The sequence below is a fragment of the Megachile rotundata genome, chromosome 13 (genome assembly GCF_050947335.1).
Source record: "Megachile rotundata isolate GNS110a chromosome 13, iyMegRotu1, whole genome shotgun sequence".
Classification (NCBI taxonomy): Eukaryota; Metazoa; Arthropoda; class Insecta; order Hymenoptera; family Megachilidae; genus Megachile; species Megachile rotundata.
The window spans coordinates 5,484,006-5,500,319 of record NC_134995.1 but is presented as its reverse complement, the minus strand read 5'-3'; the positions used below and the strand labels follow the sequence as shown (position 1 = coordinate 5,500,319).

Sequence of the window (16,314 nt, the reverse complement as noted above, 5' to 3'; positions counted from 1 at the left end):
TAATAACCTTAATAATAAGCGACAATTAGGTAATAAGGAAAAGTTATTTCGAACGACAGTCTCGATAACATATGCTACTGTCACTGGGACTCGGTCCTCTTCTATTATATAAAGTACATAACAAATTTTAATATTATTTGATGTTATATAACAAATATCTATAAAGATATTTACTAAATTTATTTTATTAAAATAATTTGAATAAAATGATTACATCGTGCACGATGTTCAGCAAGTTCCTTGGAGCCCATAGCAGGGCTCAAAAAGCTGCTGTGGGTCAAAGTAACGACCACCACAAGAACCGATGCTGCCAGCAGAAAAATAAATGTTCCCAGAACGATCATAGCAATTCTTCGATGACGTCTTGCCTGTTCCGTCTCCTCAGCATCTTCCACGACCTTTTGTGTCTCCTTTATTTCGATCCTCAAAGGTCGAACTGAATCCTTCCTACGTGACGTACTCGATCTCCGCGATTTTGATCTTCTATTTGTGCTACCTCTTCTACCATTGCCTGAACAGTTTTTTTTATCATTTACAGTATTTCGTTTGTTTTGTACATTTACAAAATTGTTTCGTTTGTTTGTTACATTTACTAACGTCAGGGTCGGTACGAATTGCGTGGAGTATTTGTGACACAGTTTTGCATGGAATTTTATATTTGGAAGTTCGGGAGTCATTTTGCTACTTTTTATTCTGATATTTTCACATAATCAAATTTTCTAACTCTTATATTTTTTAAGTATTAAATTTACAAATTCTTGACTTTTTAAATTTCACTAAACTTACCAATTCTTAAGACTTCCAAATTTTTTAACTGAAAAATGTTTAAGTTATTAAATCTCCTAATGTCCAAACTTCTAAAGCCAGTTTTAGAAGTTATCAAGTTTTTAAAATTTCCAAATTGCAACTCATAAATTCCAATTAACACGTCACTAAATTTTCATAGTACTAAGATATTAAATTCAAAAATTCGTAAACTTCAAAATTTCTACATCTCCAACTTCTCTAAGTACTAAATTATTAAATTATTAAATTCACAAATGTTCAAATTTTCAAATTAAAATTGTCTAAACTCGGTATTACCGAATTTTCAAACTCAAATTTTAGGATTTTTAAATCTTTGAATTCTCAAGTTTTCTATTACCATACTTTCAAATTCACAGGTTTACAAATTTCTAATTTTTTAAATGTCCAAATTTTTAAGTTCTTAAATTTCCAAATTTCCAAGCTTCCAAGTTGTCAACTTCTCAAATTTCCAAATCTTCAAATTTCCAAGCTTCCAAGTTTTCAACTTCTCAAATTCCCAAATCTTCAAATTTTCAAGCTTTCAAGTTTTCAACTTCTCAAATTCCCAAATTTTCAAATTTCCAAGCTTCCAAGTTGTCAACTTCTCAAATTCCCAAATCTTCAAATTTCCAAGCTTCCAAGTTGTCAACTTCCCAAATTCCTAAATCTTCGAATTTCCAAATTCCAAAGTTTCTAAATTTCCTAATTTGCAAATTCTCAAATTCTAAAGTTCCAAAATTCCTAAATTTAAAAATCACTAAATTCCAAAACCCACGTTCAAAATTTTCCAAATTTCTTAATGTCCAAATTCCAAAATTCCAGAACTCCACACTCAAGAGAGATTTATAGCCGACCCTGACAACCTCATATTCTTAGCGTTTGTTCAAAAGTTACATACCGTCGAATAACCCACAATTTATTCAATAAATAAATTTTGTTCTTAAGAAACAACTAGTAAGGTGAAGTGGGGTAAGTGCAGACTGGTTTTTGTAAAGTTGGTATTTTAACGCAAGTATTTTCAGTCTGCTGTGTAAATACTTAACGCTGTCGATATCGAACGGGTTGCACAATTACTACTATTTAATTAATATTAACTAGGACCTTAATTTTCCTTGTATATTTTGATTTTGATAGGACATTGTTTAAAATGTCAATTACTCTGCACTTTCCCCGAAAATGGCGTAAGAGCGTAATTTGAAGTTAAATACTTTGAAACTTTATTTCATGTGCAATGGGGCAAGAGCAGAATTATTAACAAATCTGCTATAAAATGCTTTTTACTGCATTATGCAAGTACTCTATACTGCAAACAAGTACTCTTAGCTGAAATATAAAAGGGGATATAGTGAAACGAAACAAGGAAACAAACATACTAAATGGAGAAATTTCGCTCATATTGTAATAAAAATAGCCTGTAAACGCACTTGCCCCGTTTACGAACTTACCCCACTTCACCTTACTCAATTTATATCAAAGACGGTCTCTTAATAATAAAAAAGAATATATCCCTGTTTCATATTAGACTAGAATAATGAATCTCATTTTCTTAAAATCCCGTAAATACTGTATATTGCCAAAAAATATTCCCTTCCTTTAATAATTAAGTTAATATTCATAAACAATTCAAATTTCTTAAACTCAATGACCGTTGCATAAATTCAGAGTACTTTAGTTCCGGACTAATAACCACAACAATCGACGTTTATACTTTTTAAACAATCAATCAATACTTCAATTCGCCTTTGATACAACTCGTAGAAAACAAACAAATCTTCGACGTTACTATTATTGTAGTAGTAGTAGTCCCCGAACAGTATCAGCAGTAAAAGGTTGCATGTCAAAAAGGACCGAGCAGCGATAAATCAATCATATTTTCAAAAGAGTCCTCTCATGCATTCAAAGGATTTTGTCAGTAGATGCAATTAACCCCTGAACCCAAAATCGTTATTACGTCACGGAACGCGAAGCGGTAACAAACAATGTACGTGCGTTTCTGATCGATCGAAAAGTCTGATGACCCAATTGTCTCCTACCTAACGGCGTTGGCCTGCTGCAGCTGTTTGTTCTCGAACGGCTGGATTGTACGCTGGAACGACGGCTGTGACGTTGATCGTGTTCCGAATTGTTTCTGGTTTGTTTCGAGTTACCGGTTTTCGAGTGACCGGAAACATTACGGCGCGACTCGTCGTCGACGTTCGACGAATAAAGAGTCGAACGATCGTCCAATTGGAAACCGGCCGTGTCGGAATCCAAGGGATAAAACGCGGTACCGTCCTCTGTAGGATATAACGCATAACTATTGTTCGATCTCTGACAATGATCGGGAGATGCCTCGTGAGAGATCTCGAACGACGTGTCGTCCATATAGAAGATTATTCGTTCCGATGACGTGCCGGATAATCGGCGATTTGTGTCGTTCTCTTGTGCCGATTTCGGCCGACTCGACATAGCGAAGAATTGTCGGCCTCAGAAATGCTTTTGACGGATCTGTCGAGCGTTTTCAGAAATATTAGTGAAATCGTTCTGAAGTGTAGAGATGTTTCCGAATTTCTGAAATCGGGAATTTAGGAAGTTGGAGATTTTGCAAGATTGCAATTTGAGGGTTGCACTATTTCAGAAATCGGGAATTCAGGAGGTTGGGATTCTGCAAGTTTGGAATTTGAGGGTTGGATTATTTTAGGAATCGGGAATTTAGGAAGCTTGGATTCTGCAAGTTTGGAATTAAAGGGGTTGGATTATTTCAGAAATCGGGAATTTAGGAAGTTGGGGATTTTGCAAGTTTGGAATTTGAGGGTTGGACTTTTTTAGGAATCGGGAATTTAGGAAGTTGGGATTCTGCAAGTTTGGAATTTGAGGGTTGAATTATTTTAGAAATCGGGAATTTAGAAAGTTGGGATTCTGAAAGCGTGGAATTAAGGGGGTTGGATTATTTTAGAAATCGGAAATATAAGAAGTTGGAATTCTGAAAGTATGGAGCTGGAGAGTTGGATTATTTTAGAAATCGGGAATTTAGGAAGTTGGAATTCTGAAAGTGTGGAATTAAGGGGGTTGGATTATTTTAGAAATCGGAAATATAAGAAGTTGGGATTCCGCAAGTTTGGAATTTGAGGGTTGGATTATTTTAGAAATCGGGAATTTAGGAAGTTGGGATTCTGAGAGTATGAAATTAAAGGGGTTGAATTATTTTAGAAATCGGGAATATAAGAAGTTGGGGATTTTGCAAGTTTGGAATTTGAGGGTTGGATTATTTTAGAAATCGGGAATTTAGGAAGCTGGGATTCTGCAAGTTTGGAATTAAAGGGTTTAAACTATTTTAGAAATTGGGAATTTAGGAAGTTGGATTCTGCAGAATTCTTTTTAATGTAAATTGGTTGATGAATTGTTTCACTTAAATGCTGAAGAATTTTAAATAATTAAGAGCTCATCTCTGAATATACATATTTTCAGGTACTGTGATATTTGGATGAACTTTAAGCTAACTGTTTCGAATGAAACACGTATTTGTATAATTAGTGCTTGATTAAATTTAACAGATAGTATCTCGAAATCTAGTTATGTAAACGTTGTATTTCCCATATAGTTTATTAGTGTAGCATGTCTTAACTTTGCAATATATCAGTATAATTCAAGAGTAACTAATAACACGAGCGCAGTGTGGAGGCATAATACGTGCACCGTTGAAATTTCTATTACAAATACGATTTTAGGTTAGTTTTATAGTTCTTTATGAAATGATTATTTCAATTTAAGAATTGTAAAATAAGGTTGATGTCGTATGTACGAAAGATGTTGATCGCATAGTCTGCAATTAATTGTGACAAAATTTTGATATTACCTACAGTTTTGGAAGAAATATTTGATACATATTTTTTTGGTGAATTTTAGGGATTTAGACTTTTGAAAATGTAGGAATTAAGAAATTTAGAAATTCTAGAAGCGACAAATTGAAATATTGAAATGTTGAGAAATATTATAATATATTTTTTAGTTAACAAGTTTTGAATTTTTAAACTTCTCAATTTTCGAATTTAAAAATTAAAAAATTCAATAGGTACTCGAAAGTTTAAAAGTTAGGTAAATTTTGATATTTAAGATTAAAAAACAACATACAAAATGATCAAATTACTAACTGCACATTATTAATTACAAATGATAAAATTGAACAAATCAATTAAACAAATAATTGAACAATTATGAAATTATTAAATTTCCATATTATAAAACTTCCAAAAAGAATTTGGATAATGATTTTTTTGAAACTAAAGATACAGAAGTTTTCGAATTAAGAATTTTCAGATTTTGATATTTGGAATTTGCACATTATTTATTTTACAATGTAGATATTCAGAAATTTAGAAATTGAATAATTTAAATACCTTAAAATTTCGGAATCTATAAATTAGTTAAAAAATTGACTATCCATCAGTGGTCACCAGTGCACTTCAGTTATACTGCTATAGACGATGACGACCCTCCTACTTCCCACACATAGCGAAGCTATGTAAAATTTATTTTGAGCTACTACAATGAAATTTCAATCCCACGTATTCTATAACAGAGCGCAAATTCCATATGGTAAGACTAAAATTTTATGTAATGGAAAATATTTGCAAGAACTATATTTTTATAAGAAAAGATAAAGTAATATTACAATAAGAAATAAAGATTAATAATAACATTGTTGATGATAATTAATAATAAGAAATAAAACAAGATTTTATGCAATAGAAAATATTTGCAAGCAATAATTTTTTGTAATACAAGATGAGGTAATATTACAATAAGAAATAAAGATTAATAATAAGATTGTTGATGATGTTCAATAATAAGAAAATAAGTTTACAATAAGAAATAAATTAAATGTTTAATTACCCTGTGATATGAATTTGTGTCAAAATATAAGAAAAATGATTTACAATAATAATGACTTATTTTTTTTCTTTTATTTTGATAACATCTGTTATTATAATATTAAAATAATACCAAACTAAAATAATATTATTGTATAATAATATAATGTATTGTAATATTGTAAAAAATAATAATATGTCAGTAGATAATTTATATTAACAATATAATGTTATATTAAGTTAACGTTATATTAATAATATTGTAATGTTATACAATACAATATACATGGAATAACACACAATATAATATAATAAAATTAATACAAACTATCTACTGATATAATTCTTATTGTAAAAATAAAATACTAATTTTCTACAAAACTAATAAAAACATTCTCCCGTAAAAAAATATTTTTCCCAAGAGCATACTGTTACATTTTATACGAAATTTCAATAAAAAGAACTGTACACATACATCCCAATATTGCACCCTCTATGACCTCAAACAAGTCACCATTTGAATAATAAGTCCTTTAAGCCTTGTAAACAAGTCCATTCATATTCGAAGGTTAAATTTTCTTTCGCCTAACAAACCTCCACCAATCTCGAAAAAGAAATTGGGTTATAGGGGGTCAAACAGAGCAAACAGTATAAATATAGGCCTAAGATTGACAATTTCTCTTGCGTCACAAGCATCCTGCAATTTGCCAGGAGTTCAAATTTCGCAGAAGTTCCGCAACAGTCGTACAAAAGAAAGTCTTTTTTAAACGGCAACTCGAAAGAAGGAGAATGAAAGTATAACTAAGGACAGCTAAATACGTCGTGTCTATGTAGTGAACGTCACCCTTGAGTTTATTGCGACGTGTATTTTTAGCGACGGATCTAGCAGGCCACCTATCCGCTTTCCATGTCTCTTTCCTCCCCCATCGACCCCTCGTGTTTTGCATACGCTTGCGTCTTTCCGTGTGTTCTTTATGCAAGTGTGTGCTTGTTAAACTTCCACACACATGCATGCGTACCACGGACATGTCGATAAACATACAGGGCCAAATATTTAGAAAATCAACGCCTACCGATTCAATCCAAATTATTCGAATATTCGCGCGCTAAAGAAGATAGGGATCGCGGCTTTTGTATTCGCGGTTAATAAAATTCTTCTCATTATTAACGTAACTTTCGTGTACTGATAGCTTTCTTTATATACGTTTAATAAGTTAGATTATTTTATTCTTAGGTTAGGTTATTTTATGCTTATGTTTTGTTCTTGTATCTTAATTTTACGTCCACGTTTTGAACTGGGTTAATTTTATGTCCGTTTTGTATTTAAATTAATTTTACATCCACGTTTTGTAGATTATGTTTATGCAGAATTTGCATTCAAAGCAGAATTTTGTTTAAATAAATTTTTTATTCAAGCGATGATTTTGCATAAAAAAGTGCTTCGTAAATACGCAGTTTTTAATATTTAAAAATTCATGAGGGTTTGAGTTCTTTTATTTGCATGGAAAAGAGTAGGGATTTTCCTCTTTAACTCTTGCTGAAAATAAATAATGTGAAAAATGTAAATGTAACTTTTCTTTAAAAAATTGCTGCGTAACTGAAAGTTAGTTATAAATATGAAATATGTTCTAAGCTTTTAATTTTGAAGTCTGCGAGTTCTTTTGTGTGAATATGTTCTTGAAAAACGGAAGAAGAAACTCTCATCGTAAAAAAAAGAAGTGTTGAAAACTAAACAAGTTTAGTAATTCATGCATTTAGCCCAGGGGTGAGCAGCTGTGCAGCAAGGGCGTAATATGGATTTACGAGTGATGTACACTCGTGAGCATTAATGGACAATTTTTCAATACCAATTTTTCAAGAATTTCAAAATTTCATACTAAAGATTTATACATTTTTACGCGAACAGATCGCTAGGGTTCCAAATATTCTAATTCTTGAATTTTGGAATTTCTATTTTCTAAATTCCTGATTTTTAAATTTCTAACTTGTAAATTATTTGTAAGTTTGTTAATTCTGAAAGTCACGTATTCTTACATATTTTAATTTCAAAATCGATTTTTATATTTTTAAATTCTTAAAGTACTTTAATTTTAAATTTTCAAGTTTATAAAAACCACAATTTCTAAATTTTTAAATTCATGAAGGCAATTTTAAATTCAAAATCAATTTCTAAATTTTTCATTGTCTAAGTCTCTAAATTCTTAAATAGCTAAATTCAAAAATTCTTAAACGTTTAAATCTCTAAATTTTTAAACTTCCAAACTGCTAAATTCGAAAATCCTAAAATTTGTCAGTCCTTGGACTTGAAATTGAAAAATCTGAAACAGAAAATTTGAAAATTGAAACTCCTTTAAAAATTTCTAAATTTATTTCAGTGTTATTTTATGTGTTCCTCTACCTGTTTACTAAATTTAATTGTTCTTAAGCAGATCAATTTAAAAATAAACTTGAATTTTCTTGATACGGATTGTGTAACCCAATGTATCAGTCGTACATTTCACTTGGGAAATTGCAGATTGAAAGTGGAAGCTAACTATAATTGATTCGACCCTTCATTTCCGATCTTTTTAACGTGCTATACTATTGTCTTCTGTCTCCTTCTGTTTTGAGACATATCTTCCTACAATGTTAGGAAATTCGTGTAAACTTAAGAATTTATAAAGGATGAAGTTGGATTTTAATTGTATTAAAGAATTGTTTATCATCTACAAGTTAACACGTACATTCGTAATTAAATAACTGAAACAACAGAATTTTTTGTACAATTAAAATATTTTTTATGTACGATAGTGGGAAGATTAATTTAAAATATGAAGCAATTAAACTGTGAGTATTGAGCACTGTTTCTACCACGATTTTGTGTATATCTATTTCGACCAAAAGGTAAATGTGTCACGTTTTCGTTTGAATGCAAATAATTGGCAAAACTGTTGGGATTTCATACTATGAGTTAAATGTAGATAATTTGAGGAATATATTTATTGATACATTGAAGTGTTTTTATTAGAGATTTAACCAGGTTGTAAATTCTAGCTTAATAAATCAATCCACAAAATATAAACACAGCGGTGTACACTGAAATGCAACATGGCGGGAAATAAACGAATATCAAAGTCATAGCGCAAGTCTTGTATTTTCCATCACAACTGAAATCAGGGTTCTCTAATTTGATTATAATTGATACGATGCTAAATGATGTCGATATTTATATGTAAAATGGTTTAAAATTGGGCACTGTCATGAAATTCTTAAGATGTCAAAAAACCTCTTGGTAAAAATAAATATACTATATGCACATTTTTAGACCTAAGATAAGCTGGAGGAAAAAGACACCACTGAATTAATTTTACAACAATTGCATGAAAAGTCAAAAAATTAATTGTGGAGAAATGATTAAACTTAAAAAATAATTTTAAATTATAATTTCCAAAGCATCTCCTAATACCTCTCTGTAGAAATAATGTTAAGAGGTTGCTTAGAGCAATTTCCTATCGGTATACTGATTTTCTATCGTGTCGACTTTTAACTACGATTTAAGTGTTTACAGATATTACGCTAAAACCATACAAAATTAGATATTAGTATTAAGTCGCACAACAATGTCAATCAGCTGATTTTACATGGTTAAGAAATCAATAAACAAATAAGGTTAAGGAATAGTGTTTCAAGAAATATTGAAAAGTTTGCAAGTTAATGACACAGCAGAGCTAGACGTAGCATTTTAAATATTACCAAACAGAATAGTATACATGTATACGTGTTCTTTTAAGCTGAAAGAACTGTCATAAAAATTCGCCATAAAATATACTGTTCCCAACAATCTGCTATATTTAAAATCGTTTGAAACTATGATATGAAATGTTGTAGAACGTATTGAAACTAGAGCTGCTAGAATTCGCATTTCAAACTTGAATATCATTGATATTTGAATTTGATTTATAGCCGCAATTGAAACTCTAATTATAGAAGAATAAGAATGTGGTAGATCCTTGATATATTGCCACGAATGAAGCTATAATAGCAGAACGTTCTTGGAATTCGCAGTAGTATGAGGTTGGTCAAGAAGTTTCCTCCTTTGATATTACTATGGTCACGGATGGTTTACATTCCCTAGGAGGTAAACTGCGTGGAATGCGTGGAACACTCCACATATGATATTTTGATGTGTATAGAATACGTACTTAGAAATTTGGAAGACGCTTTACTACTTTTTATTGTAAAATTTTTCGACTTGAAAATTCATAAATGTCCAAATTTCTAAATTTTCCGAACTTTTAAATTTACAAGCATCAACTTTTTCGAATTTCTGAAATTCAGAGTTTCTGAATTTTCAAATTTCTGAAATTTGGAGTTTCTGAATTTTCAAAATTTTAAATTCTCGAATTACCAAATCACCAAATTTTCACTTTTTGGAAAATATTAAACCCCGAATTCCAAATTTGCAAATATTTAAATTCCCAAATTCCTACATTTTAAAATTTCTAAACTTCCAAAGGCTTAAATTTTGGAATTCCTGAATTTTTAAATACCTAAGTTTTTCAATTCCTAAATTTCTAAATACCTAAATTCCCCAATTCCTACATGTTAAAATTGCTAAACTTCCAAATGCTTAAATTTTGAAATTCTTAATTTTTCAAATATCTAAGTTTCCCAGTTCCCAAATTTCTAAATACCTAAATTCCCCAATTCCAACACTTTCAAACACCTAAATTTCCAAATCCCTAAATTTTTAAATTTCTGCAATTCTAAATTTCAAAATTCCTAAATTTAATATTTTCCTAAATTCCTAGTTTTCTAAAATGGTTATAACAAATAATATCACCTTTAAACAATATTAAACGTGGTTTAAACTGCTCTATATTATAAACATGAATGCGACAAGTCTATAAAAATTGTAATAACAAGTAGTATTATATTTAAACATTCTTTAACGTCATCTAAACCGTTCCATATTACAAATTAAAATAGAGTAAGTATATAAAAATTGTAATAACAAGTAGTATTATATTTGAACATTATTTAACGTTATCTAAACTGTTCCATATTACAAATTAAAATAGAGTAAGTATATAAAAATTGTAATAACAAGTAGTATTATATTTAAACATTCTTTAACGTCATCTAAACCGTTCCATATTACAAATTAAAATAGAGTAAGTATATAAAAATTGTAATAACAAGTAGTATTATATTTGAACATTATTTAACGTTATCTAAACTGTTCCATATTACAAATTAAAATAGAGTAATATAAAAACTGTAATAATAAGTAATGCCAGGTTTTCCTCCTTTTGGGCTTTGTATATTATTATGACGGCACATGTTTGCCATGTTATTTTTAAAGCTTCACTGGGAAAGTTTTGTGAATAAGACCAGCAAAAAGTCACTTTGTTTTATCCGCATATCCGGCAGAGGTCGAATTTCCGGAAAATCGGGGCCAAATGTCTCGCAAACCGAAACAGTGCATTCAACCGACCTCCAAGAAACTTTTGAATATTCGTTTTTATCCAGATACACGTGTTTTACAAGTCAGAGTTTTAAAAACGGAGCTGTGTACACTGAAATTGCGATTGGGATTAAAAACAAAGTTGGATGATGCACGATAATTGAGATACTCTACATACAACCTCTTTTGTGAATTCATGTAATGAAGTTAATTGTTAAATGCAAAGTAGATGTACTAAAGTTGATATACATATTAATCAGTTAACTGTGGCGATCTTTTAGCAAAGCGCGCACCAGTGTGTGTCGCGATAATAATCAAGTGATGACGAGTTAGCTCACAAGAATTTATGAATCCATCTCAAATTATTTACACTTTTTATTTGTTTATTTCATTTCGTGTTGACCTCTAAACATTTTAAACATATCACAATTTACGAATATAATTTAGTTTTCGCTAAAATTACAATTTAAATATCAAATTGTAACAAAATTTTACGCAATGCGGATATAGTCGTCATGACACCAAAATTCTGCCACATCGCCATGACGGATATAGTAGTCAAACGCACTTAACTGGTTAAATTATTAGTCCTGTTAATATACAAAAATATTTAAGAGGATTAAATATACTATTGAAGAGTATTAAATTATTAATTTTGTTAATAAACGAAAGTACCAAAGCGCCTTAAACTATTAATTTTATTGGTACATAAATATATTATCGAATATTACTTTTGTTAATACCTGGAACGAGTATTAAAAAATGTAACACAGTATAACAAGGTATAAAAATATAACGAAAGTATAAAAGATATAAAACGTATAAAAGAGTAATAACGACAGCTGTAACGCGTTTGGTTTACAGTTTTGATATTTTTAATTGCGCTTTTATAACAATTAAACGATTAAATTTTCATCACAATTCGAATTTTTTTAACTGACAATTCAAACGTAATTGTTAATTCAATGTTTTATAATTGAAAGTTAAAATTTAATGTTTAATTTAAATTTGTCAAATCAAATATCAAAAACTCATAATTAAAGACATTCTTAATTATTATCCTGTAAACACACACTCGACTGGTTAAAATATCATGTAATATCTTTAGCCTGACAAGAATAATATTGTATTTGGAGTTATATTATTGTTTGAAAATAATATTGTATTTAGACAAATGTTATTTACATTACATTGTGTACAACACAAGAAGAGGTCAGTGTACGAGTTATCTTCAGTAAAATAAATAATAAAAATACTTGAGGAAACTATTACTATTACCGCGTAGCTTCATTTGAAATAATAGTATATTTTTGTGTCAAGTTAAATATTCGAAATATTTATTTAATGTTGCAAATCTAAAATTGGTTAAATTAATTAATTCTATATTTCTGACTTTGTTAATTAAAATTTTTAATTTATTTGTTAATTAAATTTATTTCTCTTATTGCAACAGAACATTCGAATATTAGTTTCACGATATTGTACCTGATTTATTTTCGTACATGAATGAAATCTACTACGTGGTTGCGATCGTGTCGTAGTATTCACGTATATAATTATATTGATTATAAAGTGAGTCTAATAACTTCTCAGAAATTGCTCCAGCAGTGATCCTCTGTACCTTATAATATTCTGAACTCGGCACAATAATTTTGTGCAAATATAATGTATTTTTTATATACTTATAACTTTCAACGACACAAAACACACCGCCAGAAAAACGTAAGAATGGTTATTATACATGTCCCAAAAAAACTGACATCAACAGTATTAACTGGGATCTCCTGGTATTAACCCCATGTCTCCCAGTATTAACTCCATAGAAAAATGGCACCTATTACATATTGAAATAAGGAGAAAAAAAAATATAAAAAATCAGATTTACAATGATTTATTTTAAATTTCAGTAATTAAATTTTTTACAATGATTTAGTCTAAATTTAATTTAGAATAAATTGACAGAATCTATACCACAGAGATTGTATGCCATTAAGACTGCAAAAGGAACCAAAAGTTAAATACTAAATTTAAATAATTAGAAATTTTCTAATGAAATTATTAATATACAAATACTTGTTTGCCCTCAAATTTTTTTATTTATTATATTATTCTTTTATAACACCAAAAATTGTTAATACATGTATATGTATAATTTTTATTTATAAGAAGCTATTAATGCAAGCAATTTTTGTTATTACTTATTTAAACAAAGTTATTACAAAAAACTGAATGTAGAGATACTTTTTGACCCCACAAAAAAATTTCAAATAATTGATGCACTTTTAATCAATTAACTGCGTCGTATACGCGTCAATCTAAATCTTTATTTCAGTACTATTGACGTTAACGAATTATTAATTTTTTATGGAATAAAGCACCTTTTGCTGCACTTTTTCTGTCAACTTTATAATAGAAGCCTTTGTCTTGCTTCCGACGTGAATATTCGTCGTTGATTGATTTTAGTTATCTCGTGCGGGATTTTTCAAATTAAATTCCGTAGTTAAATGGTTAAGAAGAATGTAAAATACTGTTTCGAGTAATTAGCTATATTTCGTTGAAAAATTATTATTTTAATTGTAAATCTTGTCGCTATATTTATATAATTTATATTCGGATATTTTATCTATAATTTCTCTATACTTTTAATTTCTCTATAATTATGTTCACATAATTTATTTGTAACTCTAATTATTATATTCATGCGATTACTACGTCACTGTTAAATTCACAAATTTTGACATAAATATTAGAATAATTATTACTATTGAAACATTATCTTTGTTTCTGTTTATGTTAAACAATTCTAATGTACTATATTTCATATTTCTTTTATGTTTTCAAAAGAATAAATTTAACATTGATACATTACGATTATCAGCGAATTTAATGTAATTTAGAAATTTAGAAATTTGAAAATATATAAAGGAACTTTGAAAATTTTGCAATTTGAAAATTTGACTATTTAAAAGTTACAAATAAATGAAAAAAAAATTATCAAATGTTTAAATTTGACAATTTAAAAGTTACAAATTTTCATATGTTTGAATTTGACAATTTAAAAGTTACAAAGAACATTTAAAAGAATATTTAATTTTAAATTTAAACATTTGAAAATTGTAGAAGTTTTAAAATTCGAGACTTTAGAAACTTGAACATTTTCAAGAGTGTTCAAAAAATGAAAGCATAAAGAATTTCTATTTTTACAGAATTCCCCGTACACATTGCAGACTTCCATATATTATTTAGTTTATATTCGACATAAACGTCTCTTTATATAGTTACAGTTATTACCTCTCTTAACACACAACTTTCATGACTTGAAGAAATTTAGGCCACGAAAAATATCTATTTTTACAGAATTCCTAGTATTTTAAGGACCATTCTAATGCATAGTTTATTTGTAAAAAGTCCCAAAGATAGCCCGAAGTATTGTACTCCCCTACTGTACAGTGTAATAACCCATTAGGTCTCCTAATATGATTTGTAACGTGTTGACTGGATGCATTCGTGAAAACAGATACGTGACTAATGAACAGTCCGAAATTCTGATTCAGTTAGCACATTGCTCGGTGATCCCTCTTATTGTGGTACGTCAGATATTGATAATCGATAATACTCGTGTACTCGTTACCAATATTAGCGTATAGCAGCTCTCGTTGTTGTAAGGACATTCGCGTAATAATGTCAACGATGTTCGAGAAACGAGGACGAGCGAACGACAAACGTAATAGGTGATATAACCACGTGAAATGCATCGGTTGTATCGTTGCTGTTAATATCGCCTATTCTATACTTAAATAATAGCTCCCGAATGACCCTCGAGTTCAGCGCTGAAATTTTGTTTGCATAAACTTTCCATGAGCATTCCATATTCGTCGTCAAAATCAATGGATCTCTTATGGTTCACGAGATTTTCACGTTTCAAGTTCGTTCCAATATTAAGGAGAGTGTCCCGCGGTGGCCATCTTGCTTGTTTACATCAGCTGTCTCACTCATGCACCTTCGAAAATTTGACTTTATTCAATATAGAGCAGAGGTCGGCAACCTACGGCCCTTTGCAACTTTTTGCGCGGCCCGTCAAAGCACCAATATAATTTTAGGAAAAATGAACAAACTTAGAGCGTGAGCGTGCCGAAATGTGGCCGGTGACAAAAATGGGCGCTAATAGAAGCATATTGGGAAACCTATTTTACTGCGCAAGTTTAGTCCCCACTCCCCAGCGAATACGACAGTTCGCTTAGCAAGTGTAGCATTCTTTCATTTCGCCAGTTTGCTACTGTATGTTCATATGTGCATTTTGCACATAAACACGTTCATATTGACAATCGTATGACGTTTCACTACAATAGGTAATGAGAAATACATGTTATTTTTAATTTATTTATACTCGTGTATGATATAAAAGCAGTATTTAAGTTACATTTGAATGTGCGGCCCGCATAAAAAATTTTATTTTGAAAATGACCAATGCGATCTCTCACACCAATGCGATGTGTGAAAGAGATGAGGCGATTTCGTAGATTCGACTTTGACGCTCGAATATTGCGAAAATAAAGTTTTTACGAGTACAACACCCATCAGTGGACTTCACTATAGGGTGATCTGGTTGCTTTAGACAGCAGTAAATACTCCATACTGAATAAAGTCGAATTTTCGAAGGTGCATGAGTGAGACAGCTGATGTAAACAAGCAAAATGACCGCCGCGGGACACTCTCCTTAACAAGTGTGCAAATCTTTCATTGCACTCTAAAGCTCTAATCATCAGATGTCCCATGAGTTCTTTCTACAATTTTTAATATCTGTCATTTTCTGTTTTCAGAAATTTTCACATCTTCACCAATTGCAATATAACAAGAGTCTGTATGAGACATCGTTATTGTTTAACTGCAATTAGTTTTAGTCCACCTGTTCTACTGTAAGATGGCCGGCGCGGACACTGTCCTTAATACGTTGAACGCTTTTTATGTGCCTTTACTTTTTTCTTTTGAAGTAAACAATTTTACCTGTAGCGACATCATTGTCCCAGTTCGAAAGAAACATAAGGTGAAGCAAAGTAGGCCTCTGTTTATTCTCCTCATCCCAAATATCGCCGCCAAGTATTCGCTACCAGCCAAGCACAGCAAGAGCATCGCACTCTGCGTGTTAATGGCGTTAGGTTAGGTCAGGTTCTGATTTGTGTATTTCACTTTTGCATTAGTGTTTCAATGAATAACGATATAAGCAATTCAAGC

At 30.3% G+C, this 16,314-nt stretch overlaps 1 protein-coding gene across 1 annotated transcript in view; it reads right to left on the bottom strand.

Moving 5' to 3' along the window:
- The window catches only part of LOC100879218 (uncharacterized), an 85,481-nt gene that overhangs the window by 14,968 nt on the left and 54,199 nt on the right, over window positions 1–16,314 (bottom strand). Inside the window, exon 4 of the mRNA XM_076538541.1 lies at window positions 215–511. Coding sequence (XP_076394656.1) covers window positions 215–511 — 297 coding nt within the window. The remainder of the gene's footprint in view (window positions 1–214; window positions 512–16,314) is intronic.